Below are 26,963 nucleotides of genomic sequence, written 5' to 3'. Positions count from 1 at the left end.
CTAGCTATATTAACATCCAAGTTATGTTCAATAGTCTCAATTCTGTTTCCTAGACTCTGAAAGTCAGCCCTAATTTCTCCAGTGATCCTTACAGCATTTTGCGCCAAACCTCTGTCCAGCATTTCAGATATTCTAGCAAATAGTTCAGAAACATTAAAGGTAACATCAAGAGCCTGTTCAGCTTTTGTAACCATATGGACAGGAGTACAAGAAGAATCCATCACAGGTGTTTGTATAACTTTCACAGGGTTTTCCCTTTCTATCATTGTTGTGGAAGAAAAGACAAGGCAAGTATTAGAATTTGATTCCTGAGGTAAAGTTGCAGCTATCATAGGGGACACATCTTGTTTGTGCGATGAGGAGGCCTCAACTGCAATTTGTGTGTGCGTCTGAGGTACGGCGGCCATTTTGAGAAGGTTCCGTGTCCTATCAGCCTGCTTATTATGTTTCTTGCCCTTCTTGAAATATTTACCAGGCATGTACCAGTATTTTAATGTACCCGCAATCCGCGGATGTCTACCTCCTATTTGTGTCAGGTCTAGATCCTCTGTAGTAAACTTCTTATGATTATGTTGGCTTATAATGGCCGATGGTGAGGGGAGCCTTTTCCCTAAGCCGCCATCTTAGGAGCTTTCGTGAATGTTCCTCCAGAGAATAAATATAAGCCGTGAGGTACAGTAATAGATCATAAGGGAAGGCACTGCTGCCTGAGGGCCTATGGGATTAACAATATGGCCACCGCTCACCTCTTAATCTGGAATATTGTCTCCTGTAGAGCTCCGCTGCTGGCTTGCGAATCCACTATTTATCCTCTCAGTCTGTGGAATCGGTTAGAATAAGATCCGGTATTCGCCTTCGTTCTTCCCGCAGCCACGGTACTTTAGCTTGGATTAGGAGGCCTCCGAAGCCTCAAAATGGCGGCGGATCCCCAAAGAAAAGAACCAGCTCCGCTCGGACGTCTGTTCCGGGATCCCCACTTAGGGCGATCTACCCGGGATGGATGCTGGGAGGGATGCCGTCTGCTCCGCTTCGCCCACCTCACTCGAGCACGGCCTTTTCCGAGGCCTCGTAGGTCTCAAAATGGCGGCGGAATCCCGCTGAACGGGATATGCCACGGCCCGTATTATAGAGCGGGCGGATCGTCCGGAGGTTCAATATAGGTATGGGGCTGTGCAGGGAAAGTCCCGGAGTCAGGATGGTGGGGTTAGGAGCTCGTATCACCGGTTACCGATACAGGATGGCTTCGGATTGAAGTCAGCCTGACGGAGCTCTTCCAGAGCACGTCCATCGCCATCCACGCCCCCACCCCAATAAAGGTTTAACCCCCTGATCGCCCAGCGGGTGATATCAATTAGGATAGTCAGTCAGGGTCTACGTCGCCCCAGGCAGCGTCAGGTTAGTGCCAGTAACGCTAACACCCACGCGCAAAGCATACACCTCCCTTAGTGGTATAGTATCTGATCAGATCTATACTAGCGTCCCCAGCAGTTTAGGGTTCCAAAACACGCATTGTTAGCGGGATCAGCCCAGATACCCGCTAGCACCTGCGTTTTGCCCCTCCGCCCAGCCCACCCAAGTGTAGCATCGATCGATCACTATCACTTACAAAACACACATAACTGCAGCATTTGCAGAGACAGGCTTGATCCCTGCGATCGCTAACAGTTTTTTTTTTTTTGGTAGCGTTTTATACATTTGCTGACAGGTAAGGTGCTTTTTTACCTGTGAATCCTTACTAGTGTACCACTAAATTTAGAGCCCAAAATGGCAAAGTACACTGGTAAAGAGGCCTACGAGTTTCTGAGCATGACAGATAGTGAAGAGGAGGTCACGCATCTGTCAGATTCTGGCTCAGAATACATCCCTGTAGAAGACAGCGGTTCCATGTCAGATAGCTCTGACGACGAAGGTGAGGTCCCTGCTAAGGGCAGGCGTACCTGACCCCATTCTGCTGTTGAGGTGCAAGAACCGCAGGTCCCTCGTATGGAGCAGAGAGCCAGTACTAGCGCCGCTATTCCTTCTGGTGAACTGGCAAGCACCAGCAGCCTAGTACACCCTGGTCGTTCAACCAGCACTGTAGTATCACGTGGTGACGTGGCGAGTCCCATAAGTGCAGTTCAAGCTGGCGAGGTGGCAAGCACAAGTAGTGTCCCGCTGCCACCAAGAAGAAGACAAAGACAGGGCTGTCGTGCCCATAGTGCCCTTCTTGCTGTATTTGCCAATCCTGATTGGGTCCCCACCACTTCTACAGCACCCGTACTTCCCCCATTCACTGGCCAACCCGGTATTCAGGTGGAAACAGCTGATTTTACGTCACTTTTATTTGCTGTTTTTCACGGAAGATCTCTATAGATCTATTGTGGACCAGACTAATTTGTATGCTGGTCATTTCATCGCCATTCGTCCCAAGTCCGCCCTTGCCAGAGAGTGGAAACCACTTACGGTTTCCGAATTTAAGATCTTTTTGGGCCTTTGCCACAACATGGGCATACATAAACTCCCAAAGTTGCAGACGTATTGGTCCACATGACCATATGCCCGTGTTCTCTGTCTCCATGGCCAGGAAACGATACGAGGCGATCATGCACTTCAATGACAATGAACTTTGTCGTCCACGTGAAGACCCTGAATACGATCGGCGCTACAAAATTCGGCCCTTCATAAACCACTTCAACGAACGTTTTGCAGCCTTGTATACTCCCCATCAAGTTGTCTGCGTTGAGGAGTCCCTAATTACATTTTCTGCCAGCTTGTCTTTCAAGCAGTACCTTCCCAGCAAGCGCGCCAGATACGGGGTCAAGCTCTATAAGCTCTGTGACAGGGCAACAGGCTATACATGGAGCTTTATGAGGGAAAAGATAGTCAGGTAGAGCCGGAAGGATGCCCAGATTACATAGGCAGCGCTGGCAAGATTGTGTGGGACTTGTGTCACCCTTATTCGGAAAGGGGTACCACTTGTATGTGGACAATTATTACACGAGCGTGCCACTTTTTAGTCACTTGTTTGATCATCAGATTGGAGCATGTGGCACCATGCGACCTAATCGCCTGGGCTTTCCTCAGCGGCTTGTAGATTCCCGTCTTTGGCTGGGGGAGAGCCTGCTGCAAGTGTAATAATTTGCTCGCTGTGAAGTGGAGGGACAATAAGAATGTTTTCGTTCTTACCTCCCTTCATGTAGACACGACTGTGCAAATTCGTACGGCGACTGGTGTTGGAAAAACCCCTCTGTGTCCACAAATATAACCAAAATATGGGAGGGGTGGACCTCAACGACCAGTTGATGGCACCGTATAATATTGCCCGTAAGGCGAGACGCTGGTACAAAAAAGTGTCTCTATACTTATTTCAATTGGCTTTGCTGAACGCTCATGTGCTATATAGAGCTTCAGGATGGACTGGATCCTTCCTTAAATTCCAGGATGAGATTGTCACAGAACTCCTGTAGCCAGGCGGTTCTGCACCTCACCATTCCCAACCAAATGCAGTAAGCCGACTGCATGAGAGACATTTTCCGTATGTCCTCGAGAGTACCCCTACCCAACGAGCCCCCCAAAGAAGATGTTGTGTCTGTAGCAAGCAGGGATATAGGCGTGACACCCGTTATTATTGTCCCAGCTGTCTTGACAATCCTGGTCTTTGCATTGGGAAATGTTTTGAACGCTACCACACACCAGTGAAGTTAAAAAATAAAAAACCCCCACACACAAAAAAAAATATATATACAGGCATACCCCGCTTTAAGTACACTCACTTTACATACACTCGCGAGTAAGGACATACCTGTGAGTGTATGTAATGTGCCTTACAAGCACTGTACAGACATTTTGCAGCCACAGTAGAAGGAGCTGAAGCTCAGAGAGCATAGCCCACCCTGTTCCAGTGTGCCCCTGTCACCCTCACTACAGCTCCTAACACCCCCACTACACCCCCTGACCCTCCACTACACCCTATAAGTGTAAAAAGGTATTGTTTCACTTTAAGTACATTTTCGTTTTACATCCATGCTCTGGTCCCATTGTGTACTTAAAAGTGGGGTATGCCTGTATATATATATATATATATATATATATATATATATATATATATATATATATATATATATATATATATATATATATATATATATATATATATATATATATATATATATATATATATATATATATATATAAAAAAAATGGTTGTCGTTTTATTGTTCTCTCCCTCTCTATTGTTCTGCTCTTTTTTACTGTATTCTATTCTGCAATGTTTTATCATGCTTGCTTTTCAGGTATGTAATTTTTTTTATACTTTACGGTTTTCAGATACGCCATTCAGCTGTTGCACGGATTTATTTATCTTGACAGCAACAGCGTTTGCTCCCACAATACATAAAGCCGTGACTCCAGTGCTGTAGGAGGCGATTTCACCACCACAGTTAAAAAAAAAAGATCATATATGCCAAAGCATGGGGGCAGCAGGGGCGGAGGATCGATTTTGCTCCTAATGCCGCGTACATATGGTCGAAATTCCGACAGAGGCTTGCCCGTGGAAAAGTCATAACTTATACACGGCATAACTTTTTTGCGGGAGGATGCCCCCATGCTTCGGCATATATAAATGGTGCATGTATGCCCATAATTAGAAGTGGGTGGATGAAGGAAGGTATTCTAATGGTGGGCATACCCACCGATCAATTTTTTTTTTGTTCAGCCAACAGGCTGCATGGACCATCAACGTACTGGTATGTTGCTGGACTTTGAATGGTTATACCAGAATGATGCCTGCAGGTTTAGGTATCATTCTTTTCAGCCAGCGGTCGGCTTTCATGTAAAAGCAATCCTAGCGGCTAATTAGCCTCTAGACTGCTTTTACAAGCAGTGGGAGGCAATGTCCCCCCCCCCCCCGGATATAAACAGCGCCATTGGGAAATTGGGAAAGCATTTTATCACACCGATCTTGGTGTGGTCAGATGCTTTGAGGGCAGAGAAAAGATCTAGGGTCTACCCCAATTTAAAAAAAAAAAAAACGGTCACTAACTATTGCCATCATAGGGGATATTGACATTCCCCGAGATAACATAAAAAAAAAAATGGTAAAAAAAAATAATAAAAATAAAAATGTAAGGAACAGTTTAAAAATAAAATAAAAAAGCAAAATAAATAATAAAAAAAAAAGCTTTTAAAAATGTATGTAGTTTGTCGCCACTGCACGTTTGTGTGGAATTTTAAAGCATGTCGTGTTTGGTATCCATGTACTTGGCCTAAGATCATCTTTTTTATTTCATCAAACATTTGGGCAATATAGCATTAAAATAAAAAAAAAAAGTGTATTTTTCCCCAAAAAATGCGTTTGAAAAATCGCTGCGCAAATACTGTGTGGGGGGAAAAAAATTAAACACCCACCATTTTAATCTGTAGGGTCTTTGCTTTAAAAAAAATATATATAATGTTTGGGGGTTTGTGACGAGATCCTTCCTCGCCCAGGTCCTGCTCTCCCGACACTCCCCTGCTACCAGTGAGTCAGCTTGCAGATTGCAGCGTCTGATGGTCCAGTCATCCAAGGTTCCGGGGTCCGAACTACAGCTATGTGCCATTCAGACCCATTAAGAACAAACACCAGGCAGGCTGTATGTAAGTTCAAGCAGGACTCTTTATTTTCAAATACACAGCACACTTTTATACAGAATTTGGAACATCCCACTCCCAACAACCGCTTTCCTATTGGTCAATTGTAAAGTATCCAGTCTTCACTCAAGTCCTCCTTGACCATGCAAATGAGGACTTGAAATAGTCAACAGGGATTGGTTCAATAGCTTGGATAGAAAGACTTGTGTATTGAGACAGAAGCCCCAGGGGGTAATCAATGTACATAATAACCCGGTCTACTTAATTACTACCTCTGAGAGGTTACATTGCTTTAGACAATAGAATGCTAATTCAATGCTCCTGACAGGAGGCTTCTGACCTTTAGAACAGTACAAAGGCACTTAGCATAAACACTTACATCTTCAGACGGGCTGTCTCCGACAGAAGACACCCACACCTGATAATCACAAAGGCTTTAAACAGGCTTATCACATAATGGAAATGTCTCAATATAGCTCAGTAACCACTCCATTACTCCAAGGTCCATGACATTACTTCCCCTGGGAAACAGTCCAACAGCCGCAGTGGGACCCAAACGGGTCAACTCGAGGATGTTGGAAAAGTAGTCTTAAGGTTCCAGGACTGTCCGCTGGGATGACCCATCTGCCTTCCTGTTTTGAGGTCCTGGCCCATAATCGGATGGCAAGAGGCTCACATTCAGTCCTCTCCAAAAGCCCCTGTCCCGGCTAGGTCTGTCACACATCTCCCCCTTTGGCAGGAGACTAACACTGGGAGAGACCCCAATTCCGGTACCCACCCAGTACCCCAGATAACTTGTCCCAAACAGAGCATTACTCACCCAGCCAATCTCTGCCTCTCTCAGAGAACACGCCTGCCGCTGGGGAGAGGCCTGGACTGGCCCTTCACCCTGGAGTCCTTTCAGCCGCTGGAGAGAAGACAGGGTGGCTGGGCTCAGTTCATCATGCCGTTGGGAATATGGGCCAACTGGCCACCATTCCTGGGGTATACCAGTGGAGACTGCAGTCCCATCCACTGATGCTAGGTAAAAATCCCCCGGTGCTTGCAAAGCAAAGCCGACATCCTCCTGTCTCAGTGCCGCACCATGTTCTGGGGTTGTGTCCGTGGAGATCGGAGTCCCATCCACTACCACAGGAACCCCCTCTTCTGTTAGTTGAGAGCAGAGGCCCGGGGCACTCTGCTCTGATGCCAGCTCTTCCGCTGGGCTGCTGTGAGTGGAGACCACAGTCCCATCCACCGATATCCGCTCAAGCTGTAGTGGGGTGTAGCCGCCAGTAGCATCCTGTCCTGCTGCCAGTGATTCAGCTGGGAGTACGAGCTTTACCACCTCAGTTTGTTGCTGGGGAGGGGGGCCAACCGCCCCAGCTCCCTGGAACTCCACAGTTGGTCCCGGTGCTGGGCAGAGATGGCTAGCACTCCGCCCTGTTGCCAGCACTTCTGCTGGAGGCTCCCCAGGTTGTTCTTCCTCAGCAGAAAAGTCTATCAAATCCCCTGTCTCTACAACTGGTGTCTGGGGATAGAGGTTCACCATCTTCTGTCCATGGAACCCAGAAGATGCTATAGGTACTGAGCAGAGGTTAGCAGAGCTCGGCCCTGCGGTCAGTACTTCAGCTTTGGGAATGGCCATCTCCAGATTTTCCACTGCCGATTCACTGGCATACTGCTGGACAGGCACAATCCTCCATTCAAAATCATCCCATGCAGAAACCGGATCATCAAGGTCAGTCAGCGCTTGCTGCATCCGCCATAAGACCTCCGGGTCCATAGCTACAGGGGCAGGTTGGCAAAGCCCACTGTTACTCTGCCACATTGCCGATTCTTCAGCCAGGATTTCATCACTGTCAGCTGATATTTCCTCAAAGTTCCATGTAAAGGGAACCTCACCCTGCTGCTGAGCGAAGTCTAGCAGCTGTTTGTAGGCGATTTCCAGTTCCCATTCCTGAGCGGCCAGGAATTCCAAATCTTCCTGTAACCAGTGCACTTCCGGGACATTCAGTCTTCGCTCTCTGTGCTCCATTATTTCCTCCCAACGCCACTCCCGATCGCTCCCAAAGTTGGGATCCCTGGACATCCTCCAATACAACAATCCCAGGCCATCATAGCCAAAGCCTTCCGTGGGGCTGTCATCCGCTGACCACGGGCACTCTTGGACTACATACCACCGGAGGGCTCTGTAGCTCTCGTCCAACCGCATCTCTGCCCGGATCAGCCTGCTTAACTCTGCTGTCAACTCCTGCTTCGGTTGTTCCCCTAATAACAGCATTCTTACTTCATACTGTGACCAGTACCTTACATGGATGGAGGGGAGAGCTTTTCCCTGGTGTCGCTGCTCACGGGCTAGCGCTTCTTTCCAGAGTTCGCAGCGGATCGAATCAGACCATCCAAGGAGGACCTCCTCTGATACTGGTCCTCTGCGCTGTATCTGCTTCTCTCGCAACCTCCTGCTGAATTCCTCTTCCATGGTTACTGATATCTGTACCTCTCCTCTTCTTTCCTTTGGTGCTGCTTCTTTAGGCGTTGTCACCGATCGCCGTATTTCTGCAATTCTCAGCTCCTGTTGCCGCTCTCGTTCTCTCTGTTGTCGCTCTCGTTCTCTCTCATCCTGCCGCTGGAGGTCTCTAATGGTATTCTGTATGGCGGTCTCTGATGGGTTCGCACCATATAATGCCAACCGCTGTTGAACTCGCTGCTGGAACAAGTCTTCAACTGACCGGGGTCCTGCATCACCATCCCTCTGATCCATCTCGGCTAGCGCAATGATCAGGGTGGCCTTGTTCTTCCCACCGGTCCCTCCACGGCTCTCAAGCAAGTCTTTTAGCATGGTTCTCCTGCAGGCTGCATAGCTGGTCATTCATGGTGGTGGTTTGGAGTTGTCCCAGTAACTGGAGAGCAAATCCCACCGCTGCCAACCAATGTGACGAGATCCTTCCTCGCCCAGGTCCTGCTCTCCCGACACTCCCCTGCTACCAGTGAGTCAGCTTGCAGATTGCAGCGTCTGATGGTCCAGTCATCCAAGGTTCCGGGGTCCGAACTACAGCTATGTGCCATTCAGACCCATTAAGAACAAACACCAGGCAGGCTGTATGTAAGTTCAAGCAGGACTCTTTATTTTCAAATACACAGCACACTTTTATACAGAATTTGGAACATCCCACTCCCAACAACCGCTTTCCTATTGGTCAATTGTAAAGTATCCAGTCTTCACTCAAGTCCTCCTTGACCATGCAAATGAGGACTTGAAATAGTCAACAGGGATTGGTTCAATAGCTTGGATAGAAAGACTTGTGTATTGAGACAGAAGCCCCAGGGGGTAATCAATGTACATAATAACCCGGTCTACTTAATTACTACCTCTGAGAGGTTACATTGCTTTAGACAATAGAATGCTAATTCAATGCTCCTGACAGGAGGCTTCTGACCTTTAGAACAGTACAAAGGCACTTAGCATAAACACTTACATCTTCAGACGGGCTGTCTCCGACAGAAGACACCCACACCTGATAATCACAAAGGCTTTAAACAGGCTTATCACATAATGGAAATGTCTCAATATAGCTCAGTAACCACTCCATTACTCCAAGGTCCATGACAGGGTTCAACTTAATTTTCTTGCAAAAAAAAAATGTTTTCATGTAAACAAAAAGTGTCAGAAAGGGCTTTGTCTTCAAGTGGTTAGAAGAGTGGGTGATGTGTGACATAACCTTCTAAATGTTGTGCATAAAATGTCAGGACAGTTCAAAACCTCACCAAATGACCCCATTTTGGAAAGTAGACACCCAAAGCTATTTGCTGAGAGGCATGTCGAGTCTTTGGAATATTTTATATTTTGACATAAGTTGCGGGAAAAATACTTTTTTTTTTTTGCGCAAAGTTGTCACTAAATGACATATTGCTCAAACATGCCATGGGCATATGTGGAATTACACCCCAAAATACATTCTGTTGTCGGAGTACGGGGATACCACATGTGTGAGACTTTTTTTGGCAGTCTAGCCGCGTACGGGACCAAGCACCACCTTCAGGCTTTCTAAGGGTGTAAATTTTTGATTTCACTTCTCACTGCCTATCACAGTTTCGGAGGCCATGAAATGCCCAGATGGCACAAAACCCCCCCCCAAATGACCCCATTTTGGAAAGCAGACACCCCAAACTATTTGCTGAGAGGTATGGTGAGTATTTTGCAGATCTCGCTTTTTGTCACAAAGTTTTGAAAATTGGAAGAAAAAGTTTCTTTATTTCTTAATTTTCAAAAAAAAATGAGAGCTATAAAATACTCACCATGCTTCTCAGCAAATAGCTTGGGGTGTCTACTTTCCAAAATGGGGTAATTTGGGGGGGGGGGTTGTGTGCCATCTTGGCATTTTATGGCCTTCAAAACTGTGATAGGTAGTGGGGAGTGAAATCAAAAATGTATGCCCTTAGAAATCTTGAAGGTGGTGCTTGGTTTTGGGGTCCCGTACGTGGCTAGGCTCCCAAAAAGCACCACACATGTGGTATCCCCGTACTCAGGAGAAGCAGCAGAATGTATTTTGGGGTGTAATTTCACATATGCCCATGGCATGTGTGAGCAATATATCATTTAGTGGCAACTTTTTGTAAAAAAAAAAAAAAAAAAAAAAAAAACCGTTGTCATTATTCAATCATTTGGGACAAAAAAAAAATGTAATGGGCTCAACATGCCTCTCAGCAATTTCCTTGGGGTGTCTACTTTCCAAAATGGGGTCATTTGGGGGGGGGGGGGGTGGTTTGTACTGCCCTCCCATTTCAGCACCTCAAGAAAAAAGGATTTTTGTACTCACCGTAAAATCCATTTCTCTGAGTTCATAGACGGACACAGCCTTCATTGACCTTAGGGTTATGCTTCTTCCTACCAGGAGATTTAGGCAGAATTCTACAGCACTTAAGGTGTTAAAAACTTTCCTTCATGCCGCTCCTCCCAGGGGGCGTGGCTCCCCCAGGCATAACCCACACCCTGCTTTAGCAGCCTCAGTTCGTAACAAGCAGTACAAACAAAGGAGGGGTGGGTGCTGTGTCCGTCTATGAACTCAGAGAAATGGATTTTACGGTGAGTACAAAAATCCTTTTTTCTCTTTCGTTCATAGACGGACACAGCCTTCATTGACCTTAGGGACGTCCCCAAGCAGTGTCAAAAAATTCGAGGGGTGGGAAAATAACACAGCAAAAACAGGTTACACCCCAAACAAAAACCGGAGTTACTCAACGGAGGAACTCCAACCTTAAACTGCCGCCTGTAACACCCTGCGGCCGAAGGAGGCATCAGAAGATGCACTCACATCCACCATATAAAACTTTGAAAAAGCGTGGACCGACGACCAGGTCGCAGCCTTACACACCTGTAACACAGAGGCTTGGTGTCGGAAAGCCCAAGAGGCCCCGATCGCCCTGGTCGAATGCGCCATGACCCGAAAGGCCTGAAGCACAACCTGTCAGATCCACCTGGAAATGGTGGCCGACGAGACTGCCAGGCCCTTACTGGGACCGGACACAGACACGAACAGCGAGTCCGACTTCCGGAACGGAGCTGTCGCCGACAAGTAAACTCGAAGGGCCCGAACCACATCCAGAGAATGTAAAGAGGCCTCCTTCGGGTTCTTCGGCTGAGGACATAAGGATGGAAGAACAATGTCCACATCCAAGTGAAAAGCCGAAACGACCTTAGGGAGAAAAAACGGCTGCGGCCGCAGCACCACCTCATCCTTACGGATGACCAAGCAGGGAGCCTTGCAAGACAAGGCCGCCAGAACAGACAGACACCCGTCTGATCGAGGTAATTGCTACCAGAAATAAAATCACCTTCTGTGACAATAAACAAAAAACCTCCCGAATGTCCTCAAAGGGAGCATCCTGAAGCACTGAAAGGACTAAATTCAAGTCCCATGGGGGTAATGGAGGGCGCACCGGAGGGGCCACCTGCCAGACCCCCTGACCCAACGCACGCACCGAGGAGTGCGATGCCAAGGGTCGCTGCAAGTAAAAACAGCCAGAGCAGAAATCTGGCTCCTAACCGTACGTAAGGCGAGAGCCTGAACCACTCCCTGCTGCAAAGACAGCAGAATCCTGAACACAACGCATGTACTAGAGTGCCAGTTCATCTCCCCACACACAGAGAAGTAGGCCTTCCATGTATGAGGAAAAAACCTACGTGAGGTAGACTTCCGTGCAGGCAGCACGGTAGAGACCACCAAGCCCAATAGGCCTCGGTCCTTAAGCCCCTGGCTCTCAACAGCCACGCCGCTAAGGCCGGTGGCTGTGAAACAGGGTGGAAGATCGGACCCTGTAACAGAAAATCAATTCCCAGAGGAAGACGCTAGGGGGCGTCTGCCAGCAGACGCACCTGGTCCGCGTACCAGAAGCGACGCGGCCAATCTGGGGCAATCAGGACCGATAGAATCCCTACAGCTTCTACTCTGCGCAGCAGGCGAGGAAGAAGCTTCCGAGGAGGGAAGGTGTAAAGTAGGCGACAGCGACCCCAAGGAGCCACCAACGCGCCTGACGCGTCCGCCCACGGGTCCTTAAACCTGGCCACGAACCGTGGCACCTACCGATAGAGACGGGACGCTAGAAGGTCCACGTCCGGAGTGCCCCACTTTCGGCACAGACCCCGAAACACCTGCGGGTGGAGAGACCACTCTCCTTGGCCCAGTGCAGTGCGACTTAGGTAGTCGGCTAGCCAATTCCGTACTCCCGGAATGTACCCAGCCGATAGAGCCGGAACGGACCCTTCGGCCCACCGAAAGGATGCGCGCGACCCCCGTCGCTGCAACAGAACTCCGTGTGCCTCCCTGATGATCAACCTACGCCACGGACGTGGTGTTATCGGACAGGATCCTGACCGGTCAGGCCTGTAGATCCAGGGACCACCTGGCAAGGCAAAGCTTGATTGCTCGGAGCTCCAGAACGTTGATCAGTAAGCAGGACTCCACCTGAGTCCAGTGCCCCTGGGCTGACTGGGTGCCCCAAGCGCCCCTCCCCAACCGGAGAGGCTGGCATCCGTCGTGACCACTGTCCAGTGGCCTGCAGAAAAAAGACTTTCCGGCCCGAAGCACCGGAAACGCCAGCCACCACACCAGGGGAGACATGATCAGATGACTAAACTGAATCTGGTAATCCAGAGATGACGGAAGCTAGTCCCATCATGACAGCAGTTCCCTCCGTAGTACCCTGGCGTGGAATTGGGCATACGGAACCGCCTCGAAAGAGGCTACCAACTGACCCAGAACCTTCCTGCAGAATCACAGAGATGACCGCTTCTGGGTCGGCAACTGCTGCACAGCAGATAGCAGAGTCTGAAGTTTTTCCGCTAGGAGAAAAACACTCCCGCCCCGGAGGAATCCAGGACCAGTCCCAGGTATCCCTGAGACGGAATCAACCCTGATTTCAGGACAATCCAGAAACCAGCCGAACACTCGGAGAGCCTGACACGTGATAGGCACGGCTCTACCAATGCAGAGCTCGAAGAAGCTCGTAGGAGAATGTCGTCCAGACATCCCATGATAACAAACCCCCGCTGTCACAGCCGGGCCAGTATCGGGATGAGCACCTTGGCGAAAACCCGCCGAATGGGAAGGACACCATTGAAAATGGCCCCCCCCCGACCGCAAAGCACAGAATCTCCGGTGGTTTGAGGATATGCAGGTACACGTTCATGACATCCAAGGATGCCAGAAAATCCCCCTGATGAAGTGCCGCTATTACCAAGCGAATCGACACCACCTTGACAAAACAAAACGAGGGACTTGAGGTCCAGGATCGACCGGGCCCCATCCTCCGTGGGGACACAAACAGAATGGAGTAAAACCCCGAGACCGTTCCAACGAGGGAACTGGCACAATCACTCCCCTGACCAGAAGATCCTGGACAGCCCCCGACGAAGTCAACCTGCGAACCGGAGGAGGCCAGAAGCCGGAGGGAAAAAACCTGTTTGGCAGACAAGAGAGAAACTCAATCTTGTACCCCAAGGAAAACACTTCGCAATGCGAAGCCAGTCTCCCACCCGAGACACGGGCGGGAGCAGACCTTCAGGCGGAAGCAGGTATGTCCGCAGACTTGTTAGGCATGCGGTATCAGGTGCGCTGCTACCCCGCAGCGGGGATTCAAGCACCATGTAGACCTACCCCCACCGCACAGGGCGAGCGAAAAAAACGCTCGGAGGTAGGCAAGGAGGGTCCTTGTACAGGGCGAGGTCCCTAGCCCTTCCCAGACTGTGGGAACAGCATGCGCTTACCACCCGTGGCATCCTCAATGATGCCAGTCAGGGAAGACCCAAAAGGACCGTTCACCCTTAACGGCCATCACCAAGGCCACCTTAGAGGTCCTTCTTCCAGCTCCTGCAGCAGGAGCTTCGCCCTTTAAGTCGGGGCCTGACCAGGGCCCCGGCCAGAGCCGGCCTCACCGCCAAACCCACCACCGTGAATAGGGAGCGGGCCACGGCCTCCACTCTCCTATCAGCGGGATCCTGAAATGCAGGAGCCCCTTCCACAGGCAACGTGGTGGCCATGCGCAGTCTGGGTCCACTGGCGGAGGAGAGACCTACTTTTTTTTTAAAGCCCCCCTCAAGGGGGTAACAGGTTGCAAAGTTTTTTGACAAACTTTTTGCGGTGCATCCCATTCCTTGTATAACATACTGTCCAAATAAGGAACACAAGGAAACACTTCAGCGGTGCGTGGTAGTGTGCTGGTACTGACACGGAGGTGTCTCCGCCACATCCTCAATTTTTAGAGTCTCACGCACTGCAGAAACAAGAGCTCCAACAAATTCTTGCCAGCAACTGACTGCAGCAGAGTCATCCTCACTATCCATAAGGGTTAAACCCGCAGCCTCTGACATAACAGAACCAGAAAAAAACAGCGATTCTGTGTCATCCCCAGAAGCAGGCTTCAGGGAGGGGGCGCTTTTTTACCCCCCATCCGGGCACTAGCTGCTTCAAACCTGGCAAGAAACCCAGGACAGCCAACATAACAGATGTGGCAGGGGAAGGGGTATTAAGGGTTAACTCAGGCATAGCTTGAGTTCCATAGTGTCAGCGCTGAGTCACCCACCCTGCAAGGCAGGACAAAAAAACCCACTGGTCACCTCCTTGCTGCTATTGCAGAGCATGGGGGCCCCCGGTATTCACCACCCCACCCAGCTGCAGAGGGAGCTGAAAAAACCCTCAGGTGTGCTCTGATGTGCTTGTTATAATGTGTCTTCACCTCATGGAAGATTCACAGCACTAAAAACTGGTAAAAGAGACCAGAGGCTGTGATGAGTCATCTCAGGGAAGAATCACATCGTTACCAAGGAGATTTCCAAGATGGCCACCATCTGAGGTAAAAATTACCTCATAGAACACAGCAGCACTGGCTGTGCTTTGTCTGTCACATTTAGAAAAGAATCACAGCGTTACCAAGGAGATTTCCAAGACGGCCGCTGTCTGAGGTAAAAATTACCTCATAGAACACAGCAGCACTGGCTGTGCTTTGTCACCTCAGAAAAGAATCACAGCGTTACCAAGGAGATTTCCAAGATGGCCGCTGTCTGAGGTAAAAATTACCTCATAGAACACAGCAGCACACAGCAGCACCCCCCAGAGTAACAACACAGTCCCCCTAACACACGGGCTCCGGTGGCAACAAAGAAAACCCAGGAGGCCCCCCTTCACAGCCACTACCCAGTCAGGGGAAGGAGGGAGAGGAAGGGGAGAGAGGAAAGCAGGGCGGACCCTCAGTCGACCTCCCCAGGGAAACCACCAGCCAGACCACTTACCTGAGTAAGGGGCCACTACTTACCTGTCCTGCGACTACCCGGCTGGAGGTATCCCAGACAGAACCAACGTCCGTAAACGGCATGGCTGTCGGCCAGACACACTGCGACAAAGCCATAGAGACCGGTCATATGTGTGCCCTAGAACCGAAGTTCCCCGGCCGCCCCTGGAGCAATGGGGCCTGTCGTGGACGTCCCAAAGCTGAGCTGAGGGCCGGCACACGCTCGAAGGCCGAACATGGGGGGACTACAAGGGTCGAGGACCCAGCCTGTCACCCAGTCGGCTGTTGATAGAAGAATCGCAGGATTCAAAATGCAGGAACAAAACAATAAAAAAGCGAGAAAAATCGCCAGAAAAAAACTCCAGAGTCCAGGAACTCCAGAGAGAGCCTTGACCTCCTGTCGTTAGGCAGAAAACAAACTGAGGCTGCTAAAGCAGGGTGTGGGTTATGCCTGGGGGAGCCACGCCCCCTGGGAGGAGCGGCATTAAGGAAAGTTTTTAACACCTTAAGTGCTGTAGAATTCTGCCTAAATCTCCTGGTAGGAAGAAGCATAACCCTAAGGTCAATGAAGGCTGTGTCCGTCTATGAACGAAAGAGAAATGAGGTGCTGAAATTGCCAAGCGAAAACTGAGGATCCGCCATTACTCCTACGCTATGCTTTTTCCGGCTAGGCTCCGAGTCGTTGGGGAGGACAGAGAACATTTCTTCGATACACCGGAGGCTGTTTTTCCCTGGCTTGAGAACGCGGCACCTTGTTCCTGATGTCTAGATTGGGCCCGAAGGGTACGGCGAGACCACTGTTATCTCCTGAACTTCCCTGGAGCTTGGACATGCCATTAACCCACCAGGTACTGTTTCTGTTGCCCCTCGCCAATATACTCCGCTATATTTGCCACCCCCTTGTGGGTTTCCCTTGCCCTGCCCGGATCAGTGCTTTGCTGTCCCCCCACTTCCCACTCCCATTTTGCTGCCCATTTTACACTTATCCCCGTTTTTTGTGACACTCTGGATGCGCTCCTCCATGGTTCCTTCCCATCCTGTCCTATACGAGGAGGAGTACAGACTATAGCCCCGAACTGTGGTTTTATGATGGCGAGTTGCTACCCGTCATGGCGCCTGTGACATGGTCTCACATCTCCATATCCTCAGGTTATCCCCCTACATATTATCCTGGAGATCCTAGACCGGGGGCCTCACTCCTTGTACTGCTGCTCGTTTTACAGCAGATAATCGTCCCTCTAGACGCGGGTGTCCCTGTGGACCCTGCTTTTTTTTCATTATATGCAACGTTTGTTTTTAATGTATATGCCTGGTTTCCCTGGTCTGGTCGGGCTTGGTGGGCTGGTCTGGCTTATTGCTTGGCACCCCGCCGGCCCGAACACCCTGGTGTATTAGTTTTTTGTTTTTTTTCATGTGTGGTTAATTGCTGAGTTTTTATTATGTTTTCAAGTGCTGTGCTGGAGAGAATGATAGATTGTTGCTTGGGGGGTGCTGGATGGAACTGGGATGCTGTTTTGTTATTATGTACTGGTCTACTTTGTGGGGTCCTGGCCCTGGCGGTCCGGGGTCTGCGGGGGATGTCGGGGCCCCCCCCCCATCTTTGGGGTGGCCCTGGGTGCCTGTGCGCGGGCTGTCTGGGACAATGATAACTGTTACTGTCAGCCATGACCAATGTTAAATTTATCACATGGAAGGTGCAAGGCCTCAGGGCACGTCCGAAGCGTAATGCAGTTCTGTCTTTTCTGAAAGCACAGCGGGCAGACGTTTTGGTACTAGTGGAGACTCACTTAACGGGCCAACTCATGATGATGCTTAAGAAACCGTGGGTGGGCTAGGTATACCAAGCACCACATACAGCAAATTCCAGGGGGGTTGCTTTACTGGTGGCTAAGACTGCTCAATGTGTGCTGCTTCTGCTCCAGTCTGATCCTCAGGGTAGGTTTATATTTCTACATGCTAGGGTGAATGATCTGGAGGTGCTGCTGCTAGCTATATACCCCCCCCCTTCAATTTACAGTCCTGACTGAAGGCCTGACGTTTATGTCACAGTTCCCCAGTGTGCCTGCGATTTGGTTAGGGGACTTTAATAATATTGCACACAGACACCTTGATAGGTTATCTATGACGTCCCCTGTAGACACTGCACATGCACAGACTCGATTCGGAAAACTCCTCCTTGACCTAGATCTAGTGGACACGTGGCGATATCACTATCCGGACGGACAGGACATTTTCGTGCTTCTCGACGACGCACGATGTCGCACATTGATCTAATACCGACGTCCCAAACTCTTCTCCCTAGTCTGGGCAATGTAGGTTTTAATTTGCGTGTCCTTTCTGACCATGCCTCCTACTGGATTGAGCTTCGGATCGACTCCCCCCTTCGACTTATGCCTGGAAACTTAACCCCTTTTGGCTGTCGGTCGTCCCCGATTTGGCGGAGGCTGGGGCTAAGTGGGACTTTTTTTGTCGGATCCTAAATGTAATTCGCCGCCGGCCGCTAGGTGGCGTTTACGTTCAGGTCTCATTTGTTTATGCAAATGAGCCTGATACACCGATTCCCGAACGAAATCGCGTCGCGTAACCGTCGCTAACGTCGTTTGCGTAAGCGTAAGGTTACCTCTGCTATATGAGGGGTAACCTTACGTCAGTCCCACGTATGCCATGTTAAGTATGGCGTCGGGTCCGCGTCGTCTTTTCCTGTCGGGTACGTCGTTTTACTAAGTCGTTCTTGAATACGACTTTACGTCAATGACGCACACGTCTGCGTCATTGACGTTTTCCGCCGAGAACTGGAGCATGCGCACTGGGCTATTTTTAGCCCGGCGCATGCGCAGTTCAATTCGAAACGGGGGCGCGCTTAATTTAAATATAAGCCGCCCCCTTTGAAATACGCGGGGATACGCCGGGCCTTTTACACTACGCCGCCCCAAACTACAGAGCAAGTGTTTGGGGAATACAGCACTTGCTCCTGTAGGTTGGGGCGGCGTAGTGTAAATGGCTTACGCGACGCCCGCCGGAAATCTACGGGAATATGGCCCAGTTTTTATCTTTTTCTGTACATTTTTTTTGTAAATAAGTCAATTTCCTTCTTCAATTATGGGCACTGATATGGCTGCACTAATGGGCACCGATAAGGTGGCACCAATGAGATGCACTGATGATGGTCACTGATAGGCGGCACTGATGGGCACTCATAGGCGTCACTGATGGGTGGGCACTGATGGGCATGGACGGTCACTGAAAGGTGGCACTGATGGAGGCATTGCTGGGCATCACTTTTTTTAATGTTTCCTATGTTGTGCCCATGTTGCCAGTCAGTGTCCATTTGTGGGCACTGATTGGCATCTATTGCAAACCTGGCCATCCACGTTGCCCCCTTCCCTGGTGGTCCAGTGTGGGCATCCGCAGGTATACGATCAGCGTATACCCCCCCTGTCAGGAAAGCCGAGGATCGGCTCTCCTCTACTCATGTCTGTCAGACACGATTGAGGAAGAGCCGATCAACGGCTTCCTGTTTACATCGTGATCAGCCACCACGGGCGCGCGCCGGCATGTTATCCTGCTGGACGTCAATAGACGTCCAGTCAGGATTACAGAACCACTTCCCGGACTTCAATTGTCTATTGACCGGGCGGGAAGTGGTTAACCTGCATAATGGTCTGGGTCTTAAGTGGTTAAATAACTACAGAACTGGAATAAAGAATTTTTTAGATCTGATTAAAGCTTAACAAGCAGAGTTCAGTTTTACGAACGAGATCTGGTCAGAAGCCAACAGGTGAGATTCCACCGGTGGGAAGTGGGGAGCAGCCAATCAGCAACGAGTTGGATGGGGAAGGGGAGGGTGTTTATCGGCCCGAACAAAGTAAAGGTTCCCTTTAAATAAAATTGCCTTCATAGAGAAACTCCCTGAACCACCTCACGTATCCATTTATTCTGTCGGATCCGATAAAGATTGCAGCTGTAAAGAAAAGTCACCTCGCTATTCGTGGTAAGTGGTAAGTGTATGGATATTTAAATTAGTTAAATTGTATGTCTGCTCAAAGCGGATATTTCCATCACTGATATCTTATGTCCAAGGGCAGGGCTCTCCAAACTTGCTTAACAAAAGGGGGTCAGTTTATTGTCCTTCAGAATTTAGGAGGGGCCGCACTGTGGCCAGTAGGAGTAGAAAATACCCCATTATTAGTAGGAGTAAACAATGAGGCTTGATGATCAGTGGGCATAAATAAAATGGACATAACACCTGTTGTCAGAAGAAGGAACGGCGCCCCCCTGGTGGGTGTCAGTGCGAGGAACAGTTCCCCTGCCTTGTGGGTGTCAGTGCGAGGAATAAGGCACCCCCCTCATGGGTGTCAGTGCTAGGAATAGTGCACCCCCCTCGTGGGTGTCAGTGCTAGGAATAGTGCACCCCCCTCGTGGGTGTCAGTGCTAGGAATAGTGCACCCCCCTCGTGGGTGTCAGTGCTAGGAATAGTGCACCCCCCTCGTGGGCGTCAGTGCTAGGAATAGTGCACCCCCCTCGTGGGCGTCAGTGCTAGGAATAGTGCACCCCCCTCGTGGGTGTCAGTGCTAGGAATAGTGCACCCCCCTCGTGGGTGTCCTTCGTAAGAAAAGGGTTTCTGTCTTGCCACTCTACCCAATAGCCTAGACCAGGGCTCAAAATTTCAAGTCCTGAGCTACTAGCCAGGCCTCAAGAGTTACTCGCCACCAGTTGCCCCACCTAATTCATACACTGCCCTGTGCCTAATTGCACCCGTAAACACGCCCTCGTAGATTATCTCATGGAATGACAATGTTTTATGCAGAATCAAGTTACAAAATTTAATATTACCAACAACAACTTTAACAAAATGGGACAGGGCACTGGGGGCAGACCAGAGGGACAGGGCACTGGGGGCAGACCAGTCCCCACTTCCCCGTTTTATTCAGGCTGGCAGAGAGGAGAGGAGCTGCAGCACAGCGGGAGGGAGTACAATCCAGCGCTGAGATCCACACAACTGCACAGCCATTGACACCATAGCACAGCGCACACTGACAGCGCACAGCACACATTGAGACCAGTCTGTTCACATTGCTTAGGCTGAACTGCTGGACACTTACATAGAGCACAAGGAGAAGAAAACTGCACAAACTAGAAGGCTGCCGCTCTCATGTCAGGGCAACTTTCAGTGAGCGCTGCACCGGAGTGGTCATTTTTGCAATCCTCCACCTCACTCATTACTTTCTGCTCTCCAGCTACATTGGTCGGGGCCCGGGGGAGGGGGGCAGGCTCAGAGAGGTCATACTGTTAGGTCCCATGGCTTAATGAGAATTGTAAGGAGAGCACCTGTGTACTGCTCTGCCTGTGTGCGGCTCACCAGACTACTTTTCCCGAGCATGCACCTTTCCTCTTCGGCCGCCAATCTCATCGGGACTCTAAGTGTAGGCACAGATTGGAGGGAGATTGGTCATGCAGCCCTGTCATCACTCGCCCCCAGCTTAAATCCACTCGCCAAATGCTAGTAGGCGAGTGGAAATTTTGAGGGCTGGCCTAGACATATGAAGAATACAGGAGATTGTTGTCACCACACACAGCCAGTATTTGCCAGATATTCCTGCAGCTCCCTTAGGCTCGATTTACACCTATGCATGTTGCTTTTGAGCGTTTTTGCAGTGGTTTTTGCGGTGCTTGCTGTGTTTTTCGACACACATTTTTACAGCGATTTTACCACGATTTGCATTTTTTTTTTTTCAAAAAAAAATTCTGTAATTTTTAGCGGAGGATCAACGGAGCGATCCCCGCTGAGCAAGCGGAGGTTCACAGGGCGGATCATCACTGATCCGCCCTGTGTGAAAGAGCCCTTAAGTAGGCAGGACTGACAAGCTGGCAATTAGCTGACAGCGGAGCGGTCAGCTCAGAGAAGGAAAGGAGCCCGGCCCTGACATGGCGCTGGCTTCAGGCACAATGAGACTATTACAGGCTGCAGAATTTATTATTTTTTTATTGCACACAAAACATTTTGGAGATTATGGCCCGGATTCAGAACGAAGTTACGCTGGCGTATCTATTGATACTTGTAGGATGTGCCGGCGTATCTTTTACCTGTATTCAGAAAACAAGTTTGCGGCGTAATTTGGAGCATGCGCACTTGGAAACGTTCACGGACGGCGCATGCGCCGTTTGTAAGAAACGTCAATTACGTGGGGTCACAAGTAATTTAAATAAAACACGCCCACATCATCCACATTTGAATTAGGCGAGGTTACGCCCACCCATATACGTTACACTGCCGTAACTTCGGGCGTAAGATCTTTCAGAATACACTACTCGCCTGACTGAGTTATGGCGGCGTAGCGCATATGAGATGCGCTACGCCCGCAGAAAGATACGCTAATCTTTCTGAATCTGGGCCTATGATTTTGGATTCACACTTTTTGGAATGGTATATGTCGGGTAATAACTGATACTGAAAATATGTGGGTGGGTTTGTTGGTGTATTTAAAATGTCCTGGAAAGGAAATGCATAAGAAAATTATTCTAATAAAGTGTGAAAGTGAGTTCGGGAAGGTGAAGGAGTGCGAGTTGTGCTAAACTGTATGACCTGTGATAAGGAGTTTGGAAAACCTTACAGGTTTGGCATATTTTGATCAGCAAGTATTTTTGAACAGGGTCCAGGCATCACTGAAATTTTATCTTCTCCCTTGTTGACAAAGTGGGGAATGTGCAAGTCCTTGAAACGCTTTTAACCACTTGCTTACTGGGCACATATACCCCCTTCCTGCCAGGTGAAATTTCAGCTTTCAGCACTGTCGCGCTTTGAATGACAATTGCGCCGTCGTGCGACGTGGCTCCCAAACAAAATTGATGTCTATTTTTTTCCCACAAATACAGCTTTTTTTTTTTTTTTGCATTTGATCACCTCTGCGGTTTTTATTTTTTGCGCTATAAACAAAAATAGAGCGACAATTTTGAAAAAAAACACAATTTTTTACTTTTTGCTACAATAAATATCCAATAAAATAATAAAAAAATGTTCTCAGTTTAGTCCGATACGTATTCTTCTACATATTTTTGGTAAAAATAAAAATCGCAATAAGCATATAGTGATTGGTTTGCGCAATTGACATTATTATTATTTTTTTTTACTAGTAAAGGCAGCGATCTGCGATTTTTGTCAGGACTGCGATATTGCGGCGGACACATCGGACACTTTTGACACATTTTTGGGACCATTCACATTTATACAGCTGACAATGATAGAAATATGCACTGATTACTGTATAAATGTGACTGGCAGGGAAGGGGTTAATACTAGGGGGCGAGGAAGGGGTTAATGTATTCCCTAATTAGTGATTCTTACTGTGGGGGGAGGGGGGTGACTGGGGGAGGTGACCGATGGTTGTCCCTATGTACAAGGGACACACCAGCAGTCTCCTCTCCCTGACAGGACGTGGAGCTGTGTTTACACACAGAGCTCCATGTCCCTGTCTCCGTGACTGCCGATCGCGGGTGCCTGGCAGACATCGCGCGCCCCCCAGTGGCCGTATATAGACGGCCTCCTGGCAATTGTGGCCGTAAAAACCCGCCGTGCGGGCGGGAAGAGGTTAAAAATGTGATCCAGTCAGATTGAAGGGGACAGATCCACTTCTGTTTTTTTTTAGCAGATTGGATTGGAGGTAGGCAGGTGTAAACAGAAAAAAGTCTGTTTACATCTTCCGATCCATAGAGATGAATGGAGGGTTCGATTGGGTCGGACCAATCGCTTGAAAGGGGCATAAGGCTGCTTTTATACTGATGGTCTGTGATCTATTGCGGCGCAGAGTACCTGAGGTTTTCCTGTCGGTTGGCTGCACTTTGCCATAGACGTCTATTATATCCTGCAGGTGTGGTGCACTTTCTGAAAAGCTGATTGCTTCCTCTACCGCCGGCTTCATTTACAACACTGATGCTCTCAGATGGCAGGTCGGCAACCTGCAATCTGGGCTTGCCAATCCGCCATCCCATAGCAGGAGGTCGTGGACCACATCAGAGGGCTCCGCGGGCCACATCAGAGGGCTCCGCGGGCCACATCAGAGGGCTCCGCGGGCCACATCAGAGGGCTCCGCGGGCCACATCAGAAGGCTCCGCGGGCCACTGGTTGGGCACCCCTGATTTAGACAATATAAATACTATGTAAATCTTACTATACAATTCTGCGCTCCCTTCTTCACCACAGTAACACAATATGTAATTGCATGTAAGTGATGGTAGATCCCCCCCCCCCCCTCTGAATACTATGGTGGACATCACTTTGGTTTATTTTCAAAATCTGAAGAATCCTCACATGAGGGTTTATTTTACCGGCCATTGCACAGTTGGACTGTTATCACACATTGACATTATAAATGTTTTTTCATCTTTTCACCCCATTAACCCTTTATGTACTTTTTTTTTTTGCCAAACCCGAAAAATGATCCGATCCGTGACTCTGATCCAAGGAACAATCCGAACCATGAGTTTTTGGATCCGTTACACCCCCTACTAATCACTGTATAAGTGTCATTGGTTCCCACAACCAGTGGGGCTTCGAGGCTCCCACAGATTGTGACAAGGTATGCAACCATACTTGCAGGCAGTAATATACAATACACAACCCATTTGACCAGCAGCAAAAGTACCTTTTATTTTAATTTCTCCTTCAGATTCTTTCAAAGTCGAGAACTGCTTTTGAAGTGGAGGGTAAGCCCTTAAAAAAAAAAAATACAGAATAAATAAATAAATATTCTACTTTCCACTGGAACATAAACATAGCTTGAAATATTTCATGACAAAATGTAACAGTCAAGTGAATATGTAGAATAGGAATAGTAACAGCTTATAAATAAGAATAGTAACCAAAAGAGAATTATAATTAAAGTAAACCTGTCTGTACTTAAAGGGTAAGTTTATCTTTACAGAAAATCTGTATGGTGAACTTACACTGCACCCCCTTTCCATTACATCCCCCCCCCCCAGTCCCCCTGTACCAGTGTCCCAAGATCCCCCCGATAGTAATCGAGGCGACCAGCTACTTATGGCAGAACTGCGACATTGCATCGGACACCAAGTGCAACTTTTTGGGGACTAGTGACACCAATACAGTGATCAGTGCTAAAAATATGCACTGCCACTGTACTAAGTGACACTGGCAAAAAGGGGTTTACATCAGGGGCAATCAAAGGGGAGTGCTTTTACTATGGAAAGGCAGAGATTCGTGTTCCTGCTTTGTAGGAACAGAGGATCACAACCTTCACTTCTCAGAGAACGGCGATCTGTCTTGTTTACAACCCCACAGGGGAGAGACAGAGATTCTTTAGCAAGGCAGTGGTCGTCTTGGAGGTGTGTTTGGGGTCGTTATGTTGGAATACCAAAGAGCACCTCTGGATATGATGCTGAGCACGTGCATTCAACTTCTTTGGTGGACCATGGCGAGGCCTGTTCCGAGTGGAACCTGTCCTGTTAAACGGCTGTATGGTCTTGACCACCGTGCTGCAGCTCAGTTTCAGGGTCTTAGCAATCTTCCTATAGCCTAGGCCATCTTTATGTAGAACAACAATTATTTTTTCAGATCCTCAGAGAGTTAATTGCCATGAGATGCCATGTTGAAATTTCCAGTGACCAGTATGAGAGAGTGAGAGCGATAACACCAAATTTAACACACCTGCTCCCCATTCACACCCGAGACCTTGTAACACTTGTTATTTTCAGAGGACAGCAAATGCACACTGTTATCCAAGCTGTACACTCACTACTTTACATTGTAGAAAAGTATATAAAATTGTATTATATTCGACTTTTTAATTATTATCATAAGTTCCCGCCTGCACTATAGCCAAAAGACAGCCAAGGCGGGCTTACATTGCTGTGTTGGAATCGATGGACGTTCTCCCATGATCGTGCTGCCTGTGCACCTTCTACAGGGGGTGATCCTTTGGACACAGCTGATCACAGATCGGGGTAAAGGGCCAATCACAGCTGGCCCTTTACCATGTGATCAGCTGTGTCCAATGACAGCTGATCATGATGTAAACACACTTGTCGGTTATTGGCACTCCTTTCTTCACACTGACAGCGTGAGGAGAGCCGATAACCAGCCTGTGTGAAAGGGACATCTACACTGATAATCAGGGCACCGATTATCAGTGCTGCCAATCAGTGCCCGTCAGTGGCGCCTCACCAGTGCCCATCATCAAAGAGAACATTTTGAAAACAGGTCATTTTTTCTCAACAATTAAAACTTTTTTTTTTCTTCAAAATTTACGATCTTTTTTCGTTTATTTAGCAAAGAATAAAAACCCCAGTGGTGATTAAAGAACAGCAAAATAAAGCTTGATTTGTGTAAAAAAAAAAAAAAATTAAAATGTCATATGGGTACAGTGCTGCATGACAAAAAACATTCCCCTCTGGGTGATCTCTGTACATTACAAGGATTATAACAAACTTTGTTGCAGATTCCTACTTTTTATTCTGAAGAAATCCCTGATTGTTCCTCTGTGCCTTGTGGGTCTAATGGGAGGGGTTTCATAATTATCTATCAGCTGTGCAGCTGCAGGGCATGGAGGAAATCTGCTGGGCCTTCATCCCTTTAGATGTGTTCTCATTGGGAGTATCTCACCAATAATGACATTTTTGTTGCAGGGGATGCCTGAAATCCTACTTGCATCTTAGGCCTCGTACACACGACGGGACATGTCCGATGAAAACGGTCCGCGGACCGTTTTCATCGGACATGTCCGCTGGCAGATTTTGGTCTGATGGCTGTACACACCATCAGACCAAATTTCCCGCGGACAGCGAACGCGGTGACGTGGCCGCGTCGACGCATGCGAGGGCTTTCGGCCGAGCGGACATGTCCGGTGAGTCGTACAGACGTCCGAACATGTCCGACGGACAGGCTTCCAGTGGACATGTTTCTTAGCATGCTAAGAAACATTTGTCCGCTGGAAACCTGTCCGATCCGCCGGAAAATTGTCCGGTCGGCCATACAGACGACTGAACATGTCCGCTGAAACTGGTCCGAAGGACCAGTTTCAGCAGACATGTTCGGTCGTGTGTACGAGGCCTTAAGCAGACTTCTGGGAAACCTGGTGAGCCAATCACACAAGCAGGAAATTATGTTTCTGGGGTGTGTTCCGTACATACTCTGTGTACAACACAACCCCAGGTAGCCATATTGCACTTTCACAAAATTACAGCGGCTGCAGATTGAAAAGGAAAGGTCATTTTTAATAACATTCAATTACAATATAACTTGTGTCGCAATTGTATACGCTATATTATTTTTTTCCTTATTTGCTGGGTTTTTTTGCCCACGAAAGTGGAGTTACCCTTTAAATGAACATATTATTTTCGACCATTATCTGCACCTTTTCAGGCGATAGGCTGCTTTCACACTGCGCAGTTCTTGAGGCAGTTTTGCATTAAAAAAAAAAAAAAAGCATAAGAAAAGCTAAGGCCTCTTTCACACCAGCGGACCGTTCGTCCGTTTATTACAAGTCCGTTTACGGACTTGTAATGCATCCCTATGGGATTGCGTCCGTTAGCGGATGCAACCATCCGCGTCCGTCAGGATCCGCTTTTGAAGACGGAAG

General features: G+C 48.6%; 2 protein-coding genes across 3 annotated transcripts in view; one reads left to right on the top strand and one right to left on the bottom strand.

The window, feature by feature from the left end:
* HAUS7 (HAUS augmin like complex subunit 7) overlaps positions 1 to 26,963 on the bottom strand; it is a 65,597-nt gene that overhangs the window by 33,058 nt on the left and 5,576 nt on the right. The window contains exon 3 of the mRNA XM_040322898.1: positions 24,012 to 24,079. Within this exon, the coding sequence (XP_040178832.1) occupies positions 24,012 to 24,079 (68 nt within the window). The remainder of the gene's footprint in view (positions 1 to 24,011; positions 24,080 to 26,963) is intronic.
* The window catches only part of LOC120913159 (deoxyribonuclease-1-like), a 72,032-nt gene continuing 64,411 nt past the window's right edge, over positions 19,343 to 26,963 (top strand). Inside the window, exon 1 of one of the 2 annotated variants that reach the window (XM_040322897.1) lies at positions 19,343 to 19,363. The gene's annotated coding sequence lies outside the window, so the exon portion shown is untranslated. Of the gene's footprint in view, positions 19,371 to 26,963 lie in introns of both variants that reach the window. The other variant, XM_040322896.1, reaches the window with a different exon arrangement.

Source organism: Rana temporaria, chromosome 9 (assembly GCF_905171775.1).
Source record: "Rana temporaria chromosome 9, aRanTem1.1, whole genome shotgun sequence".
Taxonomy (NCBI): Eukaryota; Metazoa; Chordata; class Amphibia; order Anura; family Ranidae; genus Rana; species Rana temporaria.
This window is presented reverse-complemented; position numbering and strand designations above follow the sequence as displayed.